At 34.8% G+C, this 27,738-nt stretch overlaps 1 protein-coding gene across 2 annotated transcripts; it reads right to left on the bottom strand.

Moving 5' to 3' along the window:
• Positions 1-699: 699 nt before the first annotated feature.
• On the bottom strand, positions 700-25,840 carry LOC149776826 (cyclic GMP-AMP phosphodiesterase SMPDL3A-like). 2 transcript variants are annotated; one of them, XM_089941541.1, is made up of 7 exons: positions 25,761-25,840; positions 16,772-16,918; positions 14,021-14,216; positions 11,938-12,182; positions 10,700-10,860; positions 5,492-5,669; positions 700-2,686 (listed from the first exon to the last, which is right to left on the bottom strand). In XM_089941541.1, exons 2-7 carry the CDS (start codon positions 16,839-16,841, stop codon positions 2,163-2,165), a joined length of 1,374 nt encoding a protein of 457 aa, XP_089797667.1. In that variant the 5' UTR covers positions 16,842-16,918; positions 25,761-25,840; the 3' UTR covers positions 700-2,162. The 2 variants fall into 2 exon arrangements, with proteins under 2 accessions (XP_089797667.1, XP_089797668.1); XM_089941542.1 differs by having other exon boundaries at positions 16,772-16,917; positions 25,811-25,830.
• Between the last annotated feature and the right edge of the window lie 1,898 nt (positions 25,841-27,738).

Genomic DNA, 27,738 nt, shown 5'->3' with positions numbered 1-27,738 from the left:
GGCACTACTTTTTATTGTGCACAAACAATGCACGCTTATGTAGCAGCTTCATGATCTTATGATTTATTAGATTTGTATGTGGACACACTAAACAACCTGTTTGAGCCGTGTACAAGTTGAGATATTAAGGATGACGATGTGGATGAGTTCACTAAGTCAAAAAAGAAGCTTTCAAGAAACAAATGACTGAACGTGATATCCGCAATGTTTAGCAATGGTTTTATGACAACAAACGAGACACAAAGTATCTGTCGATCATTTAAACACTTTTTTTAGCAAACATGTTCATAATGATTCGGAAATCGAACGATTCAAACTGTGATCCTTGCTCTCTATAGCAAAGAAAGGTATATTAAGACCAAGGGATATCCCGTCTCTCTCAGAGACTTCCCATTTTGCAAGTCAGTCCGATCGCGAAATTCGAAGAAATAAAACGGAACTGATGAAAGCGAGTTTTTGGTAGAAAAGCAACAGCGTCAGAGCCATTAAGCCAAGATGACCAAGGAGACTTATTTCCGCTGGCGAAATGGACTATCACATTCCAGATACTTTTTCCTATTTTACGTTTTGTGTAAAGGTTCGGATTTATGGTACAATATATATAGTTCATGTATCTGGAGTCTCTCCAACAAAGAGCATGCAGGTGATAGGACATACAAATGTCATCTATAACTGGTAACAACAATAGCAATGCATGTATTCAACTTGTGCATCTTTATTTTCCTTAAAATATACTTTTATAGTTATTACTGCTAATCAGAATTACACTGGTTCCAAAATTTGATCCACATCTCAAATTGTACTACAGTTTAGACAAGATCTGCATTACAAATCACATTCCAAAGGAAAAGTTACTGCACTCCAAAATGAAATGAATTTTATATACCCTAAAACAAAATTGTATTTAGTCCTGCGCCTACTTGAGAATTTCAGCTAAAAGAATGTCATACAATTTCCACCTTATGATTCTCAACTAACAATGACAGTACAGAAACACATCTACAGCTTCAAGGCAAGTCCCTCGAGCCACATATACATCGTACGGAACGGACCCAGCTAGAACACGAGTATGTCAGAAATAGACATGCAAAATTTTGTTGGATCATCATACAAAAATTGATTCCTCTATTCCATAAATAACTGGAAAGAAGTGTTTGAAGGCACAGTCATTCAGAATATGACTCTAATTTTCAATTTTGAGTAGACCAGACGAAGATTTCTTTTTAAACAAATGACTAAGCGTGCGATACCCCACCATGTTCAGAACACACGATACTAATTATACGGAAGAACAGTGAACCAGTCTAGAAATAATAGAGTATTTACGGGTTTCGCGGTCCATAATTGGTTAATAATGAAAATTAAAATTTTAGTAAAAATATCTTTTGATAGCTTATCCTATCTGTAATTTAAAAAAAATATAGACAAAATTATATTGATGCAATTTTAGTATTTTTACAGGCTTGACTAAGGAGTACTCAATAATGAAAGTAGCACCTGATTCATTTGGTGCAGAATCAATAACATGTGTTTCATGCACATGTAGATAAACAAAATGACGCGCCTCATATGGTGATGTCCACACATAAGCTTGCAGCAAGGTTAGTTGTGCATGGATAATTATAGGTCTCATCATCAGCACCCAGAAATTTTAAGTTATTGAATTCTGAATATGATAGTGTTTCCATATGATTACTATTGGAGTTGAATTAGTACCGTGAGTCCTTCAATGGTCGCTGGGAGGTGCTTTATGCTTACGAGTATATAATTGAAAATTGTCTATATTTGTATAGGAAAATATCAACTGATCTGTTTTAGTTCTACTGCGATCCAAACGTCGTACAATGTATATGTAATGCTTAACAACCATGTTGCATAGTCATCTCATTACATATAGACTGCATTATTTAAAAATATTTCCACTAATTCTAACGCGTTAGAAGTATGGTTTAGCGTGTTACATTTATATTTTAAGACGTTAATTGGCTACACTAATGTGTACGTTTATCCTTGTTGAAATATAAACTCAGTCCTCATTGGGTTAAAAAAAAGAAAGAAAATAACAATTATTAGTGTTAAGAATATTCAACTTTTGTCCTAAAATGTATAACTCATATAAATACACTAATTTCGACAACACTTATTGCGACACTAGTTTCTCTCTAGACAATGGTAGTAAGAGCGTAGAGCGACAATGTCATTAAAATTAACGTCATCCTAGGCAATACCAGTTTGGCATAATCTGTGGCATAATTTGTGGCGTTCTGTAGACATTTGTAAAATGCACTCTCGTCCATGTTTTTGATTCCACATAGAAAAGACTTGTGACATGTGTCGTTACATAGCAACTCTGTTGCGTTGGTGTTGTACCACAAGACAAATTTTAGAAACTTTTGTGAATTTGTGCTGGACATTTTTTGAACGAGCATCTCCATGGATGCAGGTGTGACGTCGGGGATGTCGTATTCGGCAGTTGCAGTGTAGCCAAGTTTCCACGTAAGGTTGCCGTCCTTGTTTGCCTGAGGCAAGTCAACATAATATTGTTGTATGTCTAATTGACGACCAGACACACGGTCGTATTTAACCAGACGGGCACCAGGATTATGCTTTGGTTCTATCTCTGCTCCAATGATATATCGCCATGGTGTAATGGATGGAGCAATGAAAAGAGCGACCGATGGATTACCTATAAAAAATACAAATTCATATTATGTTTCAAGCACAGTCTGCTTGTCAATAATATTACCAGAGTCAAGCAAAAAGCTGTCTGCTCATTGCTTGCACAAAAGTGGTTTACTTGACAAAACATATATGATAATAGATTCACACAGTCAAACAGTGGAATAGAAATGTATGTATATTGATTAGCAATTTTACAAAAGGAAACAAACAGTTATTAATTGTTACCAGAATGTGACAAGTAAAAACCACATTATATGCATAGAGATTCAAGACGTATTTGTCTTCTTAATTCTAAGCAGGGTTTATAACTGAGAAATACAAATTCGGATCTTACATAATGATTTCTTAAAAATCCCCCAAATCCTGAAAAATGCAAACATTTAGACGTCTAGAAACATTAAATATGGGCATTAACAGAGAAATACTGTTTTAGGCAATGTCAAGAGATGAAAATGCACCCTGTAGTTCTACAGTTTGTAATGTTAACCACTACTCTTCTGATATATGACTGGCATAAATACTGAACAAGTCCTACACGTGTCACTATTTGAATAATTGTTTCTCTAGGTTTTACAGGTCGGATATTTTGCATCATCATAGGGAAAAGTGTTTAAAACAAACGTGATAGTCAGTGAACTGCATTCGCTTTATGTAATAACACCAAATTGACAAATTATTGATAACTGCCCCGTACAACTGCCAAATCAGTGACTTTAAAGATTTTACAATAAGACAACCATGTATATCATTCCGTTCCTCTCTGAACTGTTTATCAACAAATATGCTGGTAATGCAAACACTTAATTATCGTCTCTTTGATTTGACGTGCCCACATGTTCACTTAATACTCACATAACTGGCCGCCAAACCAGGTTACACTAGCATTCACTTTTAAAAGGGCATTTGTACAAATGTTTGTCGAGTAATAAATAATAACTTAGTTTTCGTTCCACGCACTGATACCGTTAACTCGAATTTTATATGTGAGGGGACTTACCTAGTCCTCCAGCTGGTACAAACACGAACAAATTCGAAATAGGTTTTAAAGACGACATTGCTCAATAATGGGATATATATATATATATATATATATATATATATATATATATATATATATATATATATATATATATATATATATATATATATATTTCTTTCCGTCTTTTGTGGGGACATTCGTTTAAACAACTCAGAAACGTTTCGCACGATTTTGTGCTAATCATTGGCTTAATGTCAACATACCCGAAAATGCTTATTTTAGTGCTGACGGTGGGGTAGGGGTGGGAGCGAACCGACGCACATTAACTGCGACGTTTCTTAAAGAGTCCTGAAAACACTTATATTGGTGCTCCCAATGGCTTCGTCCCTGGGCCCCCACCATGGGTTCCATCTTTTATACCTCTTACCTTCTTGTATACCCTCTCCGCCACAGATGACAATGCCATTGAATTTTTAATGAATGTATAAACTGATCATGAAATTATTTATGATCGATTGAATGTAGATATTAAAGATGAAGAGATAAGTACAACACTTTAATATTTAAAACGTTGGAAGGAGCAGTGGAACAAATAAATTGAAAAGTGATTTTACCTCATAGTAATTACGTATTACAGTCATATTTGTTTTAAAAGAATAATTTTATTTTTTCATACAGGATATTTTCCCTAGAAAGTTGTTTTGATTGGATCTTTCTCTCTCTTCGCAGAAGGGTCAATCCAGTGTGAAACGTCATTCCGCAGTCTGATAATTACATTACGTTCCCAAAACAAATGCAATATTAATTCACAGACATGTTTTTTTAAAAGTACATTTTTCAGTATCAGACAATTCTATTATGTACAGCAATAAATACATTGGTAAAGTCCTGAGTATCACGAAATAAAAACCATTGTAATTATGAGTTTCTAATTATTGTATAAACGTTAAGCCATACTTCCATATTCAAACTGAACATTTCACTCCATTTATTTTCACTAGTTGGCTTAACATCCTTTTTCAAAAGTGATTGTAATAGCCTTTACATCCTATATTGTTCTAAAAAAAAACAAATTTCTGAATGGAAAGGGACAAATAGTCTGAATGGTGTCGTTATATCTAACTATAACTTTTTACATAAGGACTTACACATTGAATAATATATGGAAAAGAAAGGAATTTTCCATTGAGACCATATTTTGCTTTAGGAAAATCAAATCAGTAATAGTTCATTGATCTGTAAGTATATCACCATGTAGATTACATAATGTTCAAACCATTTCCTATAGAAAATTGGTACATTGTTCATCTTTATCAGTGAGTTTATCAATAAACGTTGTTTTCATCAGATCGTCTGCTGTGCAGGATATAATGTTCTCTATCAACAGTTTCCAAGCCAGTAAAACATCACACCAAAATGCAGTTTTGGTCTTTTTGGGTAATCTAATAACATTTTCATATCATAGGAACAGGAACTTAGTCTCGCATATTTGATTCTTTTTATTTGAGTTACGAATCAATGTTATTATCAAAGTCAGCAAACATTTATCAATATATATATATGTTTGGATCATAGCCTCTCTTTTAACTTTGCCTACTTTTGACATCCGTTTAAGAGGGAAAATATTTAATTTAATTCCTTGCTAATATTCGATCCATTTATTTTCACAAATGTATGTTCCTTTTACAAAACCAATTTGATCGTCAAATATTATTTCATTCAGTACTGACTTAATTATGCATAAGCTGTGGTCGATTCGAATACGCAATTTTAATACAATTTGTTTTGCACGCAACAAATCTTTATTCTAGATTCACGGAGAGGACATACCTTTAGAATCATAGTACAGCCGGAAGTTGTCATGGTGCTCGTGTGCAAAGTGCATACCGGCTATAACGGTAGCGTGGCGATTGATTATTTCGTTCATACGACTGTTGAACTGAGGTCTCATCCACATGACTTTTCTGGGGGTCGTGAACCCAGGCGGCACATGACCGGTAATGATGACCTATGTACAAGACCGAAAATAGTGACATGGCATATAAATATCTGAACGTTGCAACCCAAAACAATAGCTGGGAACATACCATTATAACATAAATAGCTCACGTTCATAACGTCGATAACTTCACAATATTACACAAGTTCCCAAGAATATATAAATATGTAAATTGCATGAACCTTCGCATTAAACAAAAATATGAAAAAGTTTTGTTGATTATAACATCCTAAGTTATGTTTATAAAAATTCCTCATGGCTGATCTGACATCGTCCGTTTTTTAAACCTCTACCCTCCTACATAGCCAAATGACTGCGTTATTAATCGGTCCGCAATAACAATTACAAGCATATTTTTAACAATACTAAAGAAACGAACATACTAATTCTTTCTGTACAGTATTTGCAACGCACATTTGATATAATCAGATGAATATTCATAATTATTACTTAAAGACACTTTCGCCATCAAACAGTTCATACTCAGTTTGTTGCACAACGAAAAACTTGGATGCTTTTGAAATGGAATGAATTGGTTTAAATATATTTGTGTTGTAAACAATGTAAATGGGATCAGCTACGAAGTTCCCGCAACTTAACATCACCAGTATCCATAAAAACAACGTGACATAACATTTCCGCAAAAAAGAATACGTTCGAACACAAAATGATTAAGATGGCTGGCATATGTACAAAATTAATTTTAAAATAGATATTATAATAGTGATATTAAGAGGAGATAATATGAAAAGAATAACAAAAGAAGGTAGAAGAGAGACTGATTTAGAAGATATTATAGATACTAGAAAGAGTCAATCATTTATTGGATGGAATCTTCCCGAAGTTTCATTATATATTTCTACTCCAAAACCGCTAAATTCATTCGCCCTTTCGTTAGTTTGGGATTTCATTTTAATAATGAATCCAACTGGTTTAGTTCAAGAATATCGTTTTGTCTAACATACCTGCGACATAAAAATAAATAATGTACATTTGTTTATTGCCTTCTCCACATACAATGACAGGAGTGTCACTTAAAGATGATCTATAGATACGTTGCTACAATTATTCCCCAGCTTTGGGTGTGTAATAGATAACATTCTATCACCGTCTGTAAAGTTTTTGAAAGTACGTGAATTTTAAAGCAAGGATTCTTTGAACTCCAATATAAATTATTCCACAAACTGCCAACCGTTATATAAAATATATCATTTAAAGGAAATACTGACATGAAAATGAAACAATGTCTTGGCTTATTATGCAATAGAACTCAGATCACCTCGCATACATAAGGTAGAATCAACTCTTTTACATGTAGTGTAGTATCACCGTTGATAATTCTATGGAAAGTTGCTATTTTCTGACAGGTTTTCAGATGCCTCATGGGAATAAAACATTATTATAGTTATAAACATTCCTAGTTATGGCATAGCAAGGTAAACCAGTAAAACTACGGACAGCTTCAAACAGTACTCTACCTAATTTAATCAAATTCTCCTTGTTGCAACAGTTCCAAACTATATTGGTTTATTCCACGTTTAATTCACGTACAATTGTTTTTAAAAGTTGTTTTGGAAAGCTTAAACGTTTCTCTCAACAATGCTCATTTTTTATTTCCTAGTTTGGCTATATGTTTAATATGTTCGTTTGAATTAAATACGTTTGTTTGAATGATCAAACCAAGTTGTAAATAAAATTTAACACCATGTAGGCCGTTGCCATCTATAATTGGTTCGGATGCTTTAATATTTGATCTTTTTGAGAGTAATTGTGAGCAATCATTTACTTTGTCCAACTCATGGTTAGTCACATGCTCGGTGCCAGCATTGTTAGGAGATGGATAATATAATGATAAGTCATCCAAGCATTTCTAGTACGAAAAATCGTTTTTTAGCAAAACAATTTACAAACTTGAGAATTATAAAGGACCCAATACTGAACCTTGGAGTACTCCTGCATTTATTGTCTTGTCACTAAAAAATAAATCTTTAAAATTATCTCTAAATTAAAACTTTCAAACCAGACAAGGAGATCGTTATTTCTTCCATTTTCTCAAAGTTCGAAGACATGTCCTCGATGCCATACTCTGGCTACCAGACTTGAATAAATATTTATGAAAGACTCGTAAAACTTTAGCTAATTTCCATGAACTAGGAACCGTTTTCTCCGCTAATATATAGTAATCAGTCATACCAATCTGTCTGAAGCCAAAGAACAATACGAATTAACTCCTGATAAGCCCATTCAGAGTGTTACTAATCTAGGTCTTAACATATTCAACAGAAAGAAGTCAAACCAACAATTTAAGTAAAATAAAAAAGCAACTTATTTCTTTACAATAGAAATGTGAATTAAGTCCCAAATAATTCTAATGTCCTATCGCTAGCAAAGGAAACCAATAGAATGTTACGAGTCAATTACAATAATCTTGAATTTCCTGATGTAAACAATGATGCAATACATAATGTCTTTAAAGAAGTTCACAATAATCTCAAAGTCGTGTATTAAACAAAAAGGGGAATGAGCATTTCAGTAGTTCTAATAAATTAATAACACAATTCTAATTTCTGATCACATATTGACTCCCCATGGATTGTTCACTAGATTGCAAAATTCCAGTGTTACTGTAGACAAGAATGAGCCCAGAATGTTCTAAACCCAAATGATATGTAAACATCTTTTTAACGTTATATAATCTTGGACAAAAGTTAGCTATGTAAGCATCCTGTTACATTATCTAGCTTTCAATCGTGGACAATGGTTGAGCACACTATTTCAGTATTTAAATTAAATATACACTATAAATGGTGAGGGAGGTAATTAATTTGTGCATCCATAATAATGGAATACAGTGAACATAAACAGAAATGCTAAATTCGCAAAATACTGGGGGTGGGGTGGGGTGGGAGAGGCATAATTTCTAGCCACTGCTTGCCTAATTGTCTTCAAAGATGTTGGCACTCTATTGCTTTAAAAACAAAGTCAGAGTAGAAGATATGGAATACTTTGTCCTTCTCTTAACATTCATACTCTCGCTTCAAACTTTATTTTTCAGAAGACAACTTAATGAACTCTATAGCAATTTAATTCCAGGTAATCAATCTGTTTCACCAAATAATTTAAAATATTTCAACGAGGTAATCCAACAAATACACACAAGCATTCTTGTACAAACACCAAATACGAAAACATAGCACAGAGTGGAAGTAGGTAGGTTCGAGAAAAATAATCAATATTGGCGTATTTTTATTTGTATAGCATCTTTGTAGTACCCCGCGTCAGGTGATAGAGAATCTCCCATAGTTTCCAAAACGAATATTAGTCGGTAAATCAATATAATCTTTCTTTACTCACGAAAGGTTAAATTATTCCATAACCATATGGATCACGTGCTCCTTTTCAAATGTGACACTTGATTGTGACTTGTGTATATGGAGCTAAAAAACCTTTATGTCATTAATTCTTGAGTTGTTAGTTTAGTTTTAAATATTTCTGACAGATTTAGAAGAATCAAGCTCATGTGATACTATTTAAATGTCATCGGAAAAACTAAAAATTAAACTTGATACTAAAAATTGCCTTGCGAATACTTTGTTAAGCAAATGATCAAATTATTTGTTTCATGTACGAACTGAAAGTATGCTCTTTGTGTAAAGTAAAATTAATGGATACAATTCAAATAGAATTGTCCCTAATTGTACACATGTTCGCATTTTCCTGTAGGTATTACCGTTTTGTTTACAATGACAAGGGGCATAACTGTTCTCAAGTCAACCTGCAACCTCGAAGATGATTTGGACTTTTCGAATGAAGAGACCAATCAAAGTGCTGAAACATAGCGAATATGAACTAAATGAGCCCATATCAATAGACACAATGCACATTGTATTTCCATGCTGCACACTTTCACAATGCCCTTAATAGCTATGCTCTACAGTTATTATCCTAAGTACGTCTCAAAGAAGGACAGATATAACGTGATTTTCGCTGCATTTGAGACAAGCACAGTGGAGAAAATATTAGCATACCTATATGTTACTTTCAAGTTCTGTACTTGAACTCTTTATATGCTGTATGCGGAAAACGATGCGCTGTTTAAAGCAGACAGCCGACTCAGGTTGCCGCTTATGACACTTGTACTCGACAAATGACAAATGAAAACGAACTAATCCAAAGTATACTAATCTTAGTAGTTATTAGAACAGAGAAAATGAATTATGCAAGACTAGACAATGTCAATTTCTAAAATGTGCAATAAATGAATTACAAAAAGCTCTACCTCTGAAGTCCAGGCAGTAACAAAGTGCAGAAAAAGGTCATGTGAGTGTTTGCACATCTGATGTAAGACCAAGTCGTATACACTCCAATGCAAATGGCAACCATTAACCATGCACCAAGATAAAGGGAATTCATAGTTCTATTAGCAGTACTCTAGATATACAACGCATGTTAAATAACCAGTTTTGTCAATGATGAAATCTGGGAAAGGTTTTTCTTTAAAACTCAGACTCTGTGCAAAGTAGGAAACTATAGAACGGAACCTTAGCACGTTTCAAATTGCCTCGGTAGGATATAACCTTTAATGTATTTATGTGCCGTTAAACACCTGTCACTTAATCATATATGCAATATCTGTTGACACGAATGCATGGAGCCTCATAAACGTAGGATCCAGTGCCAGTCAGGCAATCAGGGGTACAGCTAGCTTGATATATAGGGCATCAAAATTTTATTGATCATTTTATAATTGAAGTGTGTCAATCCATCATGTTTTATTATTACTGAAGTTTGCTATCCAAACAAAACATTTATGACTAGAGCTAATTCAATGAAAGAACCACAGGAAAAGAGTGCATGAACAAAACCTGATACAAGGCCAGTTTTGAACATGTTTTGCTCATGGAACAAGAAAACTATATAAAGTTTCTTAAAAATTAAAAACAGTCAGTAATTAGTTTTATTACAACTATTGTCCCTGAAACAAGATAACATACGAATAATTCGACTATTGTCATTATGTGTTGCCAGCCATATCTTACCTTCTCGTTACTTAGTGCTGCTTGCTGAAGAATGCTCTCTAACCACAAGAACTGATCGGCTGGGTCGGACACGTTTATCGTCAGTTGGTTTCCGGTATGGTACAGGTTTGTGTTCATTGCAATGATCCTGATATTGTTACGTTTAACCGTGTAGTAGCCACCTAAATTATACAAAGAATTTGTCTAATTGCTAAACGAAAGACAAATAGACAAGATAAAGACAACCAATCGCGTATAAAGATAGGATTTTTTACCTGCCCTTTGTCACCTCTTATTTTGATGTGCACATACCTTCTAATTAAATCACTAATTCTCCTGAAATTAAAATTTGGCTTAACACTTCTACAAACCTAACAGACTGGTGTGGGAACATTGTCTTAATTAAGAAACCAATGAAATCAATTGTATTGCGAGTTCCGCATTAGTACCAGAAGAAATGAAAAAAAAAAAAAAATACTTCAATTGAGGATCCGCGATAATATTTCTATCTACATATATCTACGGCACCAACGATTTTGGGAGCACATGAGAGAAATGAAACAGTAACATGTATGCAAGTCGCAGTTTAGAATCAAACTTTTAGAAATGTCTATAGAGCCAGAGATCTTATAGCAAGCAAATGGAAACGCACCATATTAAGTAAATTACATTTGAATCATTTTGATCATTGTTAACATTATCTTTACATTTCACCCGACAGAATTAATAAGTCCAAGTGCTTGAGAAAAGCCAGAACGACTCAAACAAGAATATCAACGGAAATGAATGACTGTTACTTTACTTTTGTTTCGTGTATTACTAAACATTACTTACATGAATAGTAGAGGTAAAAACTAATCGTACATCACACGTGTCTCTTAATATAAAGGCGGCTGTTTTGCAGTAAGGCTTTGCCCATAATACTAATAAAGCTATATTTTGCAAAAAGTAGCACACCAAAAGCCATTAAAGCAGTAGCTATTTATTTAGACTGGTTTTCTTGTCTAAGCGACCTGCATTTCTTCAGACACTGTGATTGCTGCGATTGGCTGAAAAATAAAGCCATTATTAAAAAATCCTGAAATATTCCGCATGTACGTAAGATTGTATGGTGAGACTGAAATTGACCGCCCCAAAATGTGACGCCGGTATAAACTGAGTTAGAGACACTGCATCCTTTTATTTTCTTTTATAAGGCATAAATAATAAAATAATTTGCATCAGGTTTTCCTCACCAGTATCATTTGATGGAGACGTACCTTTCCCGAAATTCTCAAACTGGCTACTGTCATTAATCCAGGTCTTCCAGAGTAACAAAGTCATGTTGTATATGTCATTTTTATATGGTGGGAACTGATCTTTCTTGTAGTAGTCATGGTTACCAAATGTAGGATACACCGGAATGGAAGGGAACGCCGATTTGATGGTGTCAGTCAGGTTAACAACGATACCCTGATTTCGAGACTGAGACAGGTTCAGTAGAGGAACATGAGGAACACTGTCTCTGGTGAGAAAATATAGATTCATGACTCAAGATTGCATTTTACTCAAAGCTATTGCATTGTGTTTGAACGGAACAATGTGTGTAATGGTAAAGGGTAAGATGTGTATAATATAAACTACATCACAAATATGTTTGTGTCCATCAAAATGATGAATAAAACATAATTATATGTGGAGTATATTTTCACAGAAATATTCAAAAAATCTTATCACCCCGCAACACATTAAAAATATTAGCTTCCACATAATCATGATGTCTTTATAGTAAAATGTTTTAGATAAGAAATGTATTACGCAATATAGACCAACGCAATAAGTAAACAATAAAGAGAGCTTTATTAGTATTACTGCTTCAATTAATCGATTTGGTCCAGTATTATCATTGAAATTGAGTAGTTAGTAATTAGTTCTATATTCAGTTAAGGCACATGAAAAACACCCCAGTTTGGGCAAGACATAGTTGGGATAGATCAAATGAGTGATATTCGAATATCAAGAAGCTAGAAAGAGTATGATCGATAATGAGACTTTAAACGACATTCAATAACAGATAACAGTACCTGTATTAAGCCTTGTCTAATGGTTGTCCACAAGAAAGGCACTATATAAATAGAGTTAGGTTATCAATCACACACACACACACGCACACACACACACACACACACACACACATATATATATATATATATATATATATATATATATATATATATATATATATATATATATATATATATATATATATATATAAAAAATTCCTGTAACAGTCATTTAGTTCATCAGATTTTAAATTCAATGAATGTGTTTTGTACTCTTAGTAATGAATGAGGGATAATGTCTACTATTTGATTGGTAAAATTCCAACGTCGATGTACTGAATTTCAGATAAACAACTCAAGATCAAAATAGGCCATGAGTGACGCGAATGAAGGTCACATGCGCACTGAATAAGGATCTTGATCGTTTTTGTATTAGTCACTTTGAATTATCTGATTTGTTGATATATCGAAGTACAGGACAAAATATTGAAAGATTGGTATAAGCAACTGACAATTACGCATTGTCTCTCTATTTACAAGAAACTGAACGTGGAAATCACCCATCTTAAAGTTTTTTTTTTTTACGTGTAAGGAGTTGAGGGGATTTTTTTAATTTACAATTGTTCGTTGACACATCAGTATATTAGAGCAATCAGAGTACTCATTCGGGATACCTTTAAAAACGTATTAGGATTACACCAGATCTGTACTGTACCGCTCCGGTGGCCTATTGGTTAGAGTGTCCGCCTCGGATGCGGGAGGTCGTGGGTTCGATCCCCGGCCGAGTCATACCAAAGACTTAAAAAATTGTTACTAACAGCTGTCTCGCTTGGCACTCAGCATTAAGAGGTTAGTGTCAGAATAATGTGACTGGGGAATCACTGCGGCATGATGCCCCTGTGCTAGACATCATCACTATAAACTGTCACACTGCAGACATCGATATGACTGAAAAATTGTTACAGCTACGTTAAAAATCCAAATCACACACAGACACACCAGATCTATTGGAATTTATAGAACGTTTTAGGAACTAGAAATTCATACGATACTGTAAATTATTTTTTATTATTTTAATTTCTATTTTAGGGAGATACTGATATACTACTACTAACTGTAATACACATAGAATAATTGCAGTCAGCAAAACCGGTCTTCTGATATAGGTTACTACTAAATTCAGGTTCATTCCTAGAAAGAATGACGGACAATCATAACAATGTGACCTTTCCAGACAAGTTATTGGTTAACAGGGATTAGCTGTCAGGTATGTTTCGGCTACTTTCTAATTTGTATTTACCCAGTCCAGAGGATAAAGTCCACGTCAGTTTTGACCTCCGTCATCTTTCTGACACTCTCAAGAACTAAGCTGTATGGTGAATCACACCAGTAGTCTCCGAATGCACCCGGATTGGATACATTCTGTCCGTTACAGGAAAGCTGGCCATCCCAGTATGAAAAATCCCAGTGGAAATCCGTAACGTGCCAGAACCAGCCTGTTAAAAGGTTACATTCATACAACCATAATTCGATTATATGTGCATTTAGCTACGTAAGACTACCAGACTATTCTGTCTTATATAAAAAGAAATACAGAGAGATCTTTTTACTCATGATAAAGTTTTTGAAGCAGAATTTTATCTAATAAATTTCAACGACTAGAGAGTCACATCCAAGATTAATATGGCAGCTTTCATTAGTTGCTCCTAATAGATAACCATGACTTTCATGTCATGGATAGGTCAGGGAGTTGGCGTGGTTTGCCGTTGTAAAATCTCAAAGTGGACCTGATACTTGGTCTTTCGAGCATAACCACAGCGTTGATCAGAAATCAATGAATGGAGATATCGTCTTTCTCATTTATCATTCAGACACCCTGTTTAGAGCAACTTTGCTGAAATTTAAGCATCATTTTTCTGCGGGCCGCATGTTTTCAGTAAAACCATATATGAATATGGTACGTTTATATCAAAAATGCAGTTTTCTCTTCATATTTACCGGAAGACAATAACCCTATGCCTGGCTGTATGCACATGCAGGTATTTTTATATATAATTTTCCTACGTTTCTTCCTTAATAATTTGATATTTTTAAAATTCTTTGATTGATTGTTTTTTTTATTATTGTGTAAATAGGGGTTTGTGAATTTAGGACAATAACATCCAGGAAAATCCACTTTATCATGCATAATCGTATAACTTCACAAATTACCAGTACATTGTAATAAAACTTACTCCTGTTAATTTTGAAAATATGTGAAGATTAGAAGACCTGCTTTAATGGTTGGTTTTCATTTGATAAGAAAGGACAGCGATGAAGCAATGTTCAATTTCTTAGTCTTGATTTTACTTAATGTTGGACGTGTATGTGGCAGGATGCAAACTATTTAGGTCTTTATTCCATTATGGATCATAAATATTATCTAAAGAGTGTGATGACTCGTGCATTGTAACCTTCGTTAGAAATCAGTTCTGTTTAAAGGATGAGAACTTGCCAAATGTTGGAGTATTCACCTTTCAAAACTTTATATGTTTACATTGATACAGATTCAAGCAGTCCAAAAATCAGAAAGACTAAATACATTGGTGTGGATTTGCTTGCGGTATTCTTAGTTGAATTCTAGTAAAAGGCATTGTATAGAAATGTGTGGAATAAAGTAGTCTGTTACTAATTGTCCGTAAGATATTAGCTGATTAAGCATATATAAATTCATCAAATACGTATAGATTATTGATCATTGACACCTCTTAGCAAATAAAACAATGAAACGGGACGTTCGTAAGTTGATTCCTCTAGTATGACCTATATTACTGAGATCACGTACTGTTGGCTGCCGTAGAGTGACATCTCAAAAAGACTTGCAGACTTAGGAACACCGACACTACACACTTAGCACCTCTTACTTCTAAACTGAATATTTGAACATTATTTAAACCTTACATCTTGGTTATTTCAAAATAAGAATTTATATCAGATAGATTTTCGAACATATAATTTCCTTCCTTCCAAACTGGGGCCCCGAGTGGCCAAGTGGTCTAAAGCGCTCTCCGTCACGGATCACTGCCATCTTACCTCTGTCTGCGTGGGTTCGAGTCTCGGGCTTGGCCAATGTGGATATGTGAGAAAGCTTGCCGGTAGCTTCTCGTGGGTCGGTGGTTCTTTCCGGGGTTTTCCCTGGTTCTTCCTCCACCATTAATACCGGCCACCATGTATAGCCTATCTTGTGCTGAAAAATGGCGTTAAACCCCATAACAACAACAACAACAAATAAATCCTTCCAAACTAATGTTAGATCGGACGATTGGTGAAATGTATGATAAATGGCGGCATTGGGGCTTTAAGAAATAATTACGGTGATTATCTAAAGTACTTATCAACATTTAAAGAACATTACTTGTAATTTACTTTTGTAAAATCCAACTGGCTTATGTTTTTGTTTTGATGCGCGTCACGCTCGCTGAACTGTTATTTTCGGGGATGGCAAGAAGGATATAATACGTCGCTGTTAGACTGTACGTATGCTCAGAACCATTATTTAATCTTAGGTCTCAGTATATTTCAAATAATTTCTCTCCAACGTGGCCCATTAATGTCCTGTACAAGAGCTAGCATACACTTCTTATATCATAGTCAAACATCGTTTTTTGTACACAAGCATACTACCTACAGTCCTAAGCCTCGCTGTAGATTGACGAGTTAATACGATAACATGTTAACAATAATGATCGAGGACGCCGAAACACGTCTATTCACACTGTACTAAAAATGACCTCCATATGTCGCTGTACCGTAAAGCACCAGATGAAAACCACACCAAATTAAAGCAAACCAAACAATACAGTATTATCAGGTGAGCTATTCCCATTACTTTCTATTGAGTGAAATACATTTTGTAGCTGAAAATCCTCTCTAAACTGGTCAAGGTGCAGTATTACAAATCCATATAATAGGTGGATTGTGATCATGTACGTGTGACTAAAACGTTCGATATAAATGAGACAAATCAGAGTATTTATCAACAAAAAAAAAAGAAAGAATTTTTCAAGTTTACCTTCATTCCCTTGGGCATTTGTGACGGGCAAAATCAGTACGATCATGACAGAGATCCACAGCGTTCTCATCTTGCAAGTAGATTGTTGGTGCGTAAATGTATATGCGATTTCACTTCCCCTTTCGCGTCTGCAGTATGTTATTTACCTTAGAACAAAATGACATAAACACTTTGTGCAAGAAACCGGTAGTAACTGAATTATTACAGAAAAAAATATAGGGGGAGGGAGGCTGCCCCTTTTTTATTTTCCATTTCTTTCTTTTTATATTCGTTTCAAGCTTTTATACGGAGACTCCGATTTAAAAAGAAAACCTCTTGCAACATGTAGCGTTGTACTCTTCTCTATCGTTTGAGCTTGTTTATGCGTTCAATGTTAAACAAGAAATATTTTAAAAAATTCTCCATATAAGTAGACCATGCAATTAATGCGCCTGAGGCCATTGTAGAAAATGATTTTAAGGCGGCGAGACTGACCCCTGATAATATATAAAACGGAAAGGTGTTACTTCAACCAATCTTTCTCAACATTTTACTACAGTTACATTTAAAATGTATTAAACCTAGACAAAGTCTATCTTCTTTCGGTGTATATTAGAGCCTTATCCTATAGTTCACAATGCTGATGCTATTTATTTCAAGGTTAATCCGAAGGGAACGAGTGTGGTAATACAAGATAGGTATGATGTTTCTTCTCTGTTTCTTTAATTTTACATAGGACGCGTTTAGAAGATATAGAAATTATTCCAAAAAATGTTCATTGCACTAAATATTGAGCTTGATTTTCTGAGGATTGTAAGTTGCAGTATTCTTCCATGTATTAACTTTTTTTCACACTCCAATAAGAATTATAAGTTAACTTGATAGTGTGCAATAATCAACTATGATGCCTGCATCAACATTCTAGGAATACCATTTTGACATACAGACATTCTGGGACGGGGAATATGTTCCCCTGTGTTAACGATCAAAAGAGGATAGAAACACGAACAATTGTCCTGTCTAGAAGATTGGGACATTTAAAATACATCGCAAACGTTTCATGTCTCTGAAAAAAATATTTCCTTCTGTAATCTGCAGTTTGAATCAAGTCAAAAGAAAAGTTTGGCCCTCTTGGTATGATACAAATAAAACTGCTTAATATGTAGTGAAGTAGCTACCAGTCACTGCTTGAAAGAGAAAAATGTCTTTCTGCTACTGTTGCTGGTGGCCGTTACTGAGAACTTTTTTTAAAATACTACTAACACATACCTCAATGCCACTGATAAGATAATCAGAATGCTGCGTTTTATCATTTGTATCAACATGCTTATTCATAGATCCACAGAGCACGGACACAGACTATATATCTTACTCTTCTGTATTACATAGAAGAGAAAAGCGATCACCAGTGTATAAGAGTAGTGCCATGCATATAGACTTTAGCTAGTGTAGTGGTCATTAATTTACATGCTGCAAAGGTCATCTAGATATCACTATCTTCATATAGAGTACAAGATAATGTTTCTGTGTTTAGTTATATGTTGTTTGTTTGAAACTATGTTTTATTGTATTACACAGCCAATAAAAATAGCATATATGCTATACATGCTGTATTTTCATTTCATCCAGTGTGGTGGTCACTTTCGTTTAGGGTAAAAAGGTCACGTCAATGTCATTAAGTGGCCGTGGGATGAAGGACTGATTTTATACAGTTTCATTCATAAAGGTTCTTTGAAAGTTTGTTTATTATATGTTGATTTTTTCTCCGTTAACTTTACATTATCCGAATAGTTCAGTATTTTACGATATTGCACGCCTTCATATTCCATTCACGAGCATAAAGGAATTACTTTCTACTGTACACAAACAATGGACGCAGACGCCAGCACTTTTGATTTGTAAACAAATCATGTACACTCGCGTGGCAGGCGTTTTACGTGGTTTATTAAATTTGTTTCTGAATGAAGTAAAGCAAATGTTTAGTGGACTGCCACATACCAGTTGCTTTCCCACATTCCGCATTAACTTTCTGATATAATGTTCGGATTTAGGCTAGCTATACAATAGACGCATTAATAATGTTGTTATTGTGTAATGATGAATCTGCGCTTGTGTATTTAGTTTGGAATACGGCATACATTCAGTTATTTTGTTTCTTGTTGTGTGTTTTGTCAATATAATTAAGTATTAGTGTGGCGTTTGGTAGGTAAGGGTTGGGTGCTCCCGATATATTATTTAAATTACTATGGAAGTCCCACCCAGGCTCGATTTTGTAGGAAGTGATATTAGTGATAGAGAGAGGTAAAGCTCCGAGCCCCCAGCCAGCAATGCCGACAGTTAAATTATTGAGAACACTAAGGTGAAATTCAAAGGAATAACAATTTAATTAAATTCAATATTAAAATGATAATAATTTCCCAATCACTCTTCTTCCTCTCGACCATGTGATAGCCTATTGCATCCTGCGATTTCTAGTGTGAGATCGCTTTTCCAACTGTTCTGGTTTTCTACTCATCTGTATCTCTCCTATCCCGCCAATTCCATCTCTCCTTCTGACTTCCCTCCTAACTCCTTCTCAGGACTGTTCCTTCTTCAATTTCTCCTCCTCGACTCCTTTTCTTCCTCCTCCTTGACTCTGCTCTCCGACTAGCCTTCGATTCAGAATCGACTTCTCCACTAATCTCTATCCCGTCTCTCTCCAAGAAAACTCAGGACTAAACCACACCGGAGGTCTGTCCCCTAAAAGCTTCCTTTACGAAGCTTTGTCTTTCATTAGAATTTTCTAAGTTTTCCCGAAAATTCACGAGTGGCTCCCGGAGTTATTGCTACAACTTCTCAGCACGATGTTTCACAATCACTAGGGTTTCTAGTCTAAAGTATTCAGTTAAATTTGGGTTGAAATGGTGACCACACCCTCTCTCAATTCCGATTGGATATCGATTCTACCCTGTTCTATTCAACATAGCAGACAATGCTCCGGCCGTCTGTCAACGTGGTGAGATTTACGACGCCAATAAGGGTCCTTTGTTCTTGAACAAAGCTTTCAACGTCCACATGTGATTTTTGACACCCAAATAGCTGGGCTCTCGTAACAATCACGAACAGGACCACTATAGCCGTGGGGTATAACATATATACATGGCTTCTAACCAATTCCATTGTTCTTGACTTAAGTAATCGCGGGCAGGCAACGTGACAATTAGGTAGAATTTAAAAACAATAGCATATAATATAAAGGTTACTGCATTTGTATGGGAAAATATGAACTCGTTTTGTCGGATAAATATACTGCACTCCCAAGGTCGTACAGTATTTATATCCGTCAAAAAGAGTTCATATTTTCCCATGCAAATGCAGTAACCTATAATTAATTATTCAACTAAAAATTAAATTTTATATTTTTACATATTATTTCTAACACACATAAGATCTTGATAATCGTTCTGAAAGTGTAGACGTCAGGTCAATGTAATTTTAGGCAAGCATAGTTGAATTAGTTTTTCCCCATTCCAAGAGATTTTCTTGATCTTTTCTTGATTGGAAAATAAAGTTGCAACTTTGATGATGCTGTATCATGTATTTCCACATCATCCAGTAGTATTTGCGTTTTAGTTTAGTGGTCAATAGTTAGAAGATATAATAACTGCACATAAACAGGTCGAAGCAGTTTATATTGTTGACTCTCTTAAACCTGACATTTTTAAAATAATGTTATGCATATTTAAGTTGAATTAGTTGTTGCCTTCTCTCGATGATTATATGTTATGTATATACATAACTTATAATTCTCTATGATTAAATATTAAACTATCAAATACTATTAATAGCGGTTAATATGTTTACTGGTCTTTTAGTTAAGGACATTGTATTTTCACTTCAAAATTAATGATCTTGTTGAAATTTTGAATCTTAAAAGGAGGTCGACCCTCATCCTGGATTTGTTATTTTGTAGTAGCTTTTTCTATTAATATTATTTACTTAACAACTGTTCATTCCTACAATAATTCCAATTTTCCGCAAGACGTTTGGCTGTAAACGGTCACGTGATACTGATGTGGAATTTTTTATACATCGGTAAATTCTGGGATTACTTTCGGTTTTTGTACTGTTTGCAATATAAGTAAACATTACAAACACGTCATTGTGAAACGATTGTTTTATCTTTTAAATTTTTTATTCAGCACATAAATACAAATTATACCCTTTCTATACTTTTTCAAATATTCTTTGATTGAACATCATAGTTTACAATTTTGGCGTTCGTCTGCTACATAGTCGCGCAAATTGTCCGATGAAGGTGATTTTTCACTGCAGTTTTTTTAAATAATTAGATGACAAGGAGTTACAAGAAATAATAGCAGCGATTGAAGCAGATGAAAATGGATTTGACTATAATGTGATGGATGTTACAAGCGCTGAAAATGAAACAGAACAACAGAGATTGATAAATTCCCTCACACAGAACTCAATGACCTCAGTCACCCTAGCCATACAGAACAACACGAATAATAGCGTGGGAACTGGGCCAGTAAATTTTGAGGCCTCTGAGGGATATAAATCAAGATTCGAGAAATTATCTGGGGACTTAAAAGCTATTGAAACAAATCAATACTCAGAGGCTACTAAATGAAACACGAAATGGGGTATTTGCGTTTTAGATGGTAACTTTTTAAAACTTTTTTATTTTAATTTTGTTTGCTTATTTAAAATACGTGAAACGTGTGTGGATTTTGGTGCTTTGGTGAATATCACCACTTACAGACAAATAAAAGCAAATATTTATGAGACCATTATTCAAAGACTGAATAAAGTTTTAAAATGGTAAAACGACCATCTCCACCAATGTGACTTAACACTATTGAAAAATGTATATAATTATCCATACATGCGATTGTTTTGCTAATTTAAATTATTTTGGATGTGTAGTCGTTAATTCCTTCCAGCACTCCAGCACTCAACTATACAACCAAAAAAATATATGGCCGGTATTGCGAGTAACTCTACATTTAACAATTGCACATTTAATTTCAGATTAGATAACTGAAAATGTCTTGTTAAGTATTAACGCTGATGAAAAAGATATAAAATGTTATTCCTGTAGAGGACATACTATAATAAAAAAAGAATGTTTTTATACGAAAAGAAATGTGCTGACACCACGGGTAGCCATTGCCTAAGATATAAAGTATAAAGTTGCCGAATAAACATAACTGTGACAGTAGTTACATTTCATTTGACATGAAATCCCTGAACGAGTCTTCACAAGTATTAACGCTGTTGAGAATGATATAAAATGTTATTTCTGTATAAAATTAGAATTAATAGCATTAATTTAACATGGTTGGGTATTTACTATGTGCAAATTTTACCTAATCACTCGGACTTTATTTACTTTGTGAGTGATTAGGTAAATTATACACATCGATAAATATCCAACCATAATAATAATAATGAGGACTTTGTATAGCGCCTAATCTTTAGAAGCTCTAATCGCTTTACAACATTAGGCAACACATATAAGATAAAAAACATATAATGATATGATTACAAACACAAACACCATGAAATTAGAAAACATAGAAAAAACATGCTGAGAATATTTAAGGTAGGAAACATAATTAGGTCTTTAAGTTTGTTGTTGCAGTCGAAATAAGTGAGTTTTGAGAGCATTCTTGAATGGGATCACTGTGTCTTTGTGTCTAAGTTCAGTGGGCAATTCATTACACGTTGCTGCGCACTGGTATCCAAATAACGCTGTCCATATGACTTTGTTTCCATAGTGAGAATAATGAATATACAATTGTCAGAAGAGGAGCGTAAGTATCTTGCTGGTGCGTACACATGGGTGAGGTCGGATAGGTATGTTGGAGTAGAGTCCGTCATTAAAACGTAGCACAGAGAACAAGTTTTGTGTTTGATTCTGGATCGATTGGATAGCCAGTGTAGGGTACAAAGCAGCGGGGAGGTGTGCTCTGATCGTGGTGCTCTAAGTATTATCCGAGTAGCTGTATTTTGACCTTTCGAAGTTTTTGGAGTAGGTATAGAGATGAACCAGACAGAATTGAGTTACAATAGTCCTGTGTTGAAAGTACTAATGAACACAAGTGTTTTAGTGGCATAAACTGAAAGATATTTGCGAATGGAGCTGATGCGTCTCAGCTCAAGATATGCAGCCTTGCATGTGTTCGTGACATGTTGGTGCAATGTGAGAGTACTGTCCAGAGTAACACCTAGGTGTCGTACTGATTGTGTGAATTTAATGTTGGCGTTGCTGATATTTATTGCTTGAGGTAAAGGATGTAAATGAGAAAGTCTTTGTGTTGTAACCAGAATGTCATCAGTTTTGTCATCATTCATCTGCAGCTAGTAACATTTCATCCATGATTTCACATCAGAAATGCACCTCTCTACACCTTGGATGGTACCATCAACTTCAGTTGGCTGGCTAGATTTGTATATTTGGGTGTCATCAGCGTACAATTGGTGAGACATGGATGATAATCTATGACACTTGAGATCTGCTGAGTGTATAGAACGAAGAGAACAGGTCCAAGAACAGACCCCTGTGGAACACCACAACATAGATCAACTGGGCTGGGGTGTATTCCACATGCAGACACAATTTGTGTTTTGTTGACCAAGTAGGACTTGAATCACAGTAAGGCTGTATCATGAATGCCAATTACATGCTGAGACGGTGAAGTAATATATCATGGTCTATTGTGTCAAATGCTGCAGACAAATCAAGGAGGGTAAGGACAGTAATCTTTCCGCTATCCAAAACGGAGAGAATATCATTAACTACTTTTAGAAGAGTAGTTTCAGTACTGTGGCAAGGGCGATATGCAGATTGTACATTGCTAAAAAGACTGTTTGAATTCAGATGAGATACAAGATGGGATAGAACAACCTTTGCTAAGATTTTCTATATGAACGGGAGATTAGAAACTGGTCGGTAGTTCTTTAAATCGTTATGGTCTAGTGTTGGTTTCTTCAACAGAGGCTTTACAATGGCAGTTTTGAAAAATGATGGGAATTCCCCTGATGAGAGAGAGGTATTAATAACATCAGTTAGTGAAGGCAATACTGGATCTAAGCACTCAGGAAGCTGTGATGTTAGAATTCGATGAAGTTCACATGATTTTGGTGCACTCTTCATCAGGATTGTACGTACGAAATCCATAGAGACAGGTTCAAATGTTCCTAATGGTTGCCGCTCATATTCTGTATCCGAACTGTTTGATGACGACGAGTCATTTGAAATAGTGGTGTCAAGCTTATCTTTAATGGTTTGTACTTTGTCACGGAAGAAATTTGCAAACATGTCCGGAAGGTCGACTGGAGAGAAGGTAGTTGGAAGTGGTGTAGATTTGTTCCTTGACATTAGCATGATCTTATTAGTGTAGTGGGCTAATTTTGCTGCATTTTCTATATTTGTGACATTCTTCTAAGCGGCTTCATATATTTGCTTATGAATAGTGGGTCTGGTGGAAAGCCAAAGCATTTCAGCTTTACGGCGGTGTCTTTTAGCAGTGCGAAGCTGGTCCCTAACACTGTAATACCATGGAGAAAACGTTTGAATTGATATTCTGCACTTTAATCCTATAAAGGATCCTTAAAAATTATGTTTATTAAAACTTAAGAGTATGAAGAAAAATTGCTGAAATAGTTACTGACAGGAAATATTTATAGCAAAACAAAACTAATAACGACTTACTTCGGAGAATATGTACTCATGATGAGGCAGTAAATAAACATAACATACATTTTTAAGCTCTTGTAGGTTCACTCCTTCTCTCAAATGTTTTGATTAACAATATGATCTCGTAGTAACTATGCCGCAATTTTATTCAACACACCAAATTTTCTTCCTCAGTTTGAATATTTTTTCTTGCATGGTTCGTAAAAAATTAATTATTCTCAAAACATTAAAACAGATTTCGGGGATTAAAAGGTAGTCACAAAATCTTCGGTTAACCTTGAAAGAATCATGTTTTACCTCTTGGGACATTTCGAAGAATTTCTCTGTTCTTTTGTGCCAGAAGAGCCAGAGTTTAACGTCTTCATTTTAAAAATAAAAATTATATTGCATCTTTTACAATGTTTATTGTCCTTTATATGACCTTAACATGCTCCCGCAAGGTGAATATCACGATAATATCAATTGATACCCCGATTAAATGATTTTAGGAGAGTGCTCACCTTCCTCTTCTGGGAAGAATGGATATGACTGTTATATAATTGCTAAAGAAGTAGATTCCGTTCCGAAATATAAAAAATTTGTGTCAATAACTATATCTTCGCGATTTTAGTACAGATAATACTATAGGGTAGGGCGACGGAAACAGTATTTGTAATGACACCGAGGGCGGTGGTTAATTTTTTAAATCTTTTTCTGCCAGCGAGACAAAAGCTCTACTACACGGTCCACCCTGTGCTTCTGACGTCATAAATCAACATTTCGCCTGGCAATGCCCATCTATGGAATACCAATTTACAGTTTTACGATGGCCTGCAATCGCGTTAACATAATTTAGAATACGCGGATAAAAATGGAGAGAAAGCCGCAGTCATACATTAAATTAGAGCAGCAGGTAGGAACCAAACCCAGAAAATCTTTTCTAAAACAGCTTCACGTTTTACTTTTGACCAATGCAGACTCACAGAACAAATTGCTTTTGATTTATGTCGTTGTTTAAGTTAGTTGGATTCCACTTCCACGGACACAAAAATAACATCTAACTCAGTTATAAGGAGAGGACATTTGCTTATACATTAAAATCATATCCATCTAGACAGTGATGTGTTTTACATCACGGACATGATGTGTTGAAGTGTGGAAGGGTTGAAAGAAAGGATAGTCTGATAATTTTGTATATCCGGCACAAACGCATAAAGTCACGTCAAAAGCTGACATACAATAGCTGAATAAGAGCAGTTAGTAAAGAAGTTACAGGTGTGATATGTTCATAAAGTGCTACGAATACTGATAATCAGAATTCTACTTCCCCTTCAGTCCCCTTATAGAACCTTCGTTTAGTGAAATGTTTGATTACTCACCCTGAGCATGAATACTGCTTTCAAGGGTCCACTGATAGTCTTCATGGAAAATACCCATTAACCTGAAACTATATTTAAACCTGCGTTTGTTTCTATGTAAAATGATGACGTCTGTGACCTTGGGTGTGACAGTGGAAACTTATCGTAAATATGAAAGGAACAACAATGTGTCCAATCTACAAAGCATGCAACATATAAATAAACACAAATATAATACACGCAACTGTTCAAATCAGCAATGAATCTTTATACAGATATAAGTGCAACATCTGTTTACGCTATCGATCTACGATCATTGAAGCTAAAATCTATATTTAGCACTCTGGATAAAAGTGGATACATGCGCATTCAAATTGGACTATCGTTTGTGTCTGAAAACTGTTGAAAATAGTTTTCATAACCAAGCAAATCCTATCAAGCTCTGCAAAATCCATTTTTAAAACAACCGTATGATTGCAGTTTCAAAGGACGGGTAGTTTTCAAGGGAACCACAACCAAAGGAGAGTCAGCTTTGGATCAGCTACATGAAAGTTCAAGTGGTGATAATATTCTTGTTGTAAGAGATGACTATAGAGATTTACTTTTGAATGTTAAGGTCGAATCTAGTCTTGCAGCAAAATATATTAAACGAGCTTTTCAATATAAGTATAAATGACATATTTAACACTTACAGTTATTGGATTTCTTTAACTTCTGTAGTAGAGAGATATTTACATGAGCTGAACTTCTTAGAGATAAAAGACATTATTGATGTAGTGGACTGAGCTAAGATCTATGAGAATTAACGTTATGCCGCCATTTTACAATTTATGGAATCTTTTAGCGTGAACAATATCCAAACCTTTAACATATATAGGTCTGTATAAAATCCTACATTTATGATGATGAATGCACGTTGTATAATTTGCATACATTTATAAAAGTTGTTGACCTAAATTGGGAATCACGGCCTCTAACAGGGCTTTAACATTGAGGCTATAACATTTTTGATTTAGGATCATATGGCCGCCAACGGGAATTTAACAGTCCACAGATTTTACATCACGGACATGAATGAGAAAAACGGGAAATGTTAATAATCCAATACGTAGTTTTACACTATTCAATACCCATTTATATGATGTCTTTTATCTGCTTTCAATATCCCATCATTTGTTTAAGTGAACAATGCTCATTCGTTTACTGATCACATAGTACAGAATATAAAAGAAGGGGTGTAAAATAGACGTTAAACCTTTATGTACAAAACACACTTCCTCATCCACCCATAACGTTCCTCATATCCCCCAATAAAGGAAGTAAAAGAAATATTCTGCTATATTTTCCTGAACATTCTCTTTCCCATGAAACGACCATCCGGTACCACCATTTTAATCCCCACAACCTTAGCCCTTATTGATATTACACAAGAAGCAGAGAAGAACAAACACACACTTAAAACATATCCAATGAAAATCCTAAACAGTGTCAAGTGGCATTGGATATTTTAGACAGTAATTCGCATTTGCCGTCCTAGATATAATATATGTCACTAAACGTTTACACATTGGTACTTAATGAACAAACTGGTTATTTTACTTATCGCAATGAAATGTTACATGTGAGCTGTTGAGAGTTTAGTTTATCACATTCTCAAAATAAGTCAGAATTTGGCGTGGATCATAGTTTTTACTGTCAAGTTGTACCGTTTATTGCACAAGTTTTGAAAACGGACATTCCAATTGTATCGTACATGGAGTGTTTTCTTGTTAAAATGTTTTCTGTCTATCTTTAAAAATGCACTGTGACTGTAACCTTAATGGAAAGAAACACTGAGGAAGATTATTAAATACAGTTGCGACTATTGTCTTTTACATTATCCTTTGGATAGAACATGTTGTGCCCAACCAATGATTGGGAGAGAGAGAGAGAGAGAGATTTCTGTTCGA

The sequence above is a fragment of the Sinohyriopsis cumingii genome, chromosome 18, assembly GCF_028554795.1.
Source record: "Sinohyriopsis cumingii isolate HCF-2022 chromosome 18, ASM2855479v2, whole genome shotgun sequence".
Taxonomy (NCBI): domain Eukaryota; kingdom Metazoa; phylum Mollusca; class Bivalvia; order Unionida; family Unionidae; genus Sinohyriopsis; species Sinohyriopsis cumingii.
This window is presented reverse-complemented; position numbering and strand designations above follow the sequence as displayed.

Coding starts and splice junctions, on each gene's coding strand:
- LOC149776826 (XM_089941541.1), bottom strand. CDS start 16,841: ATGAGAACGCTGTGGATCTCTGTCATGATCGTACTGATTTTGCCCGTC. Junction 10,861..11,937: donor GTTTGAGAATTTCGGGAAAG/GTACGTCTCCAT, acceptor TGTATAATTTAG/GTGGCTACTACACGGTTAAA. Junction 5,670..10,699: donor CAGCACTAAGTAACGAGAAG/GTAAGATATGGC, acceptor TCTTGTACATAG/GTCATCATTACCGGTCATGT.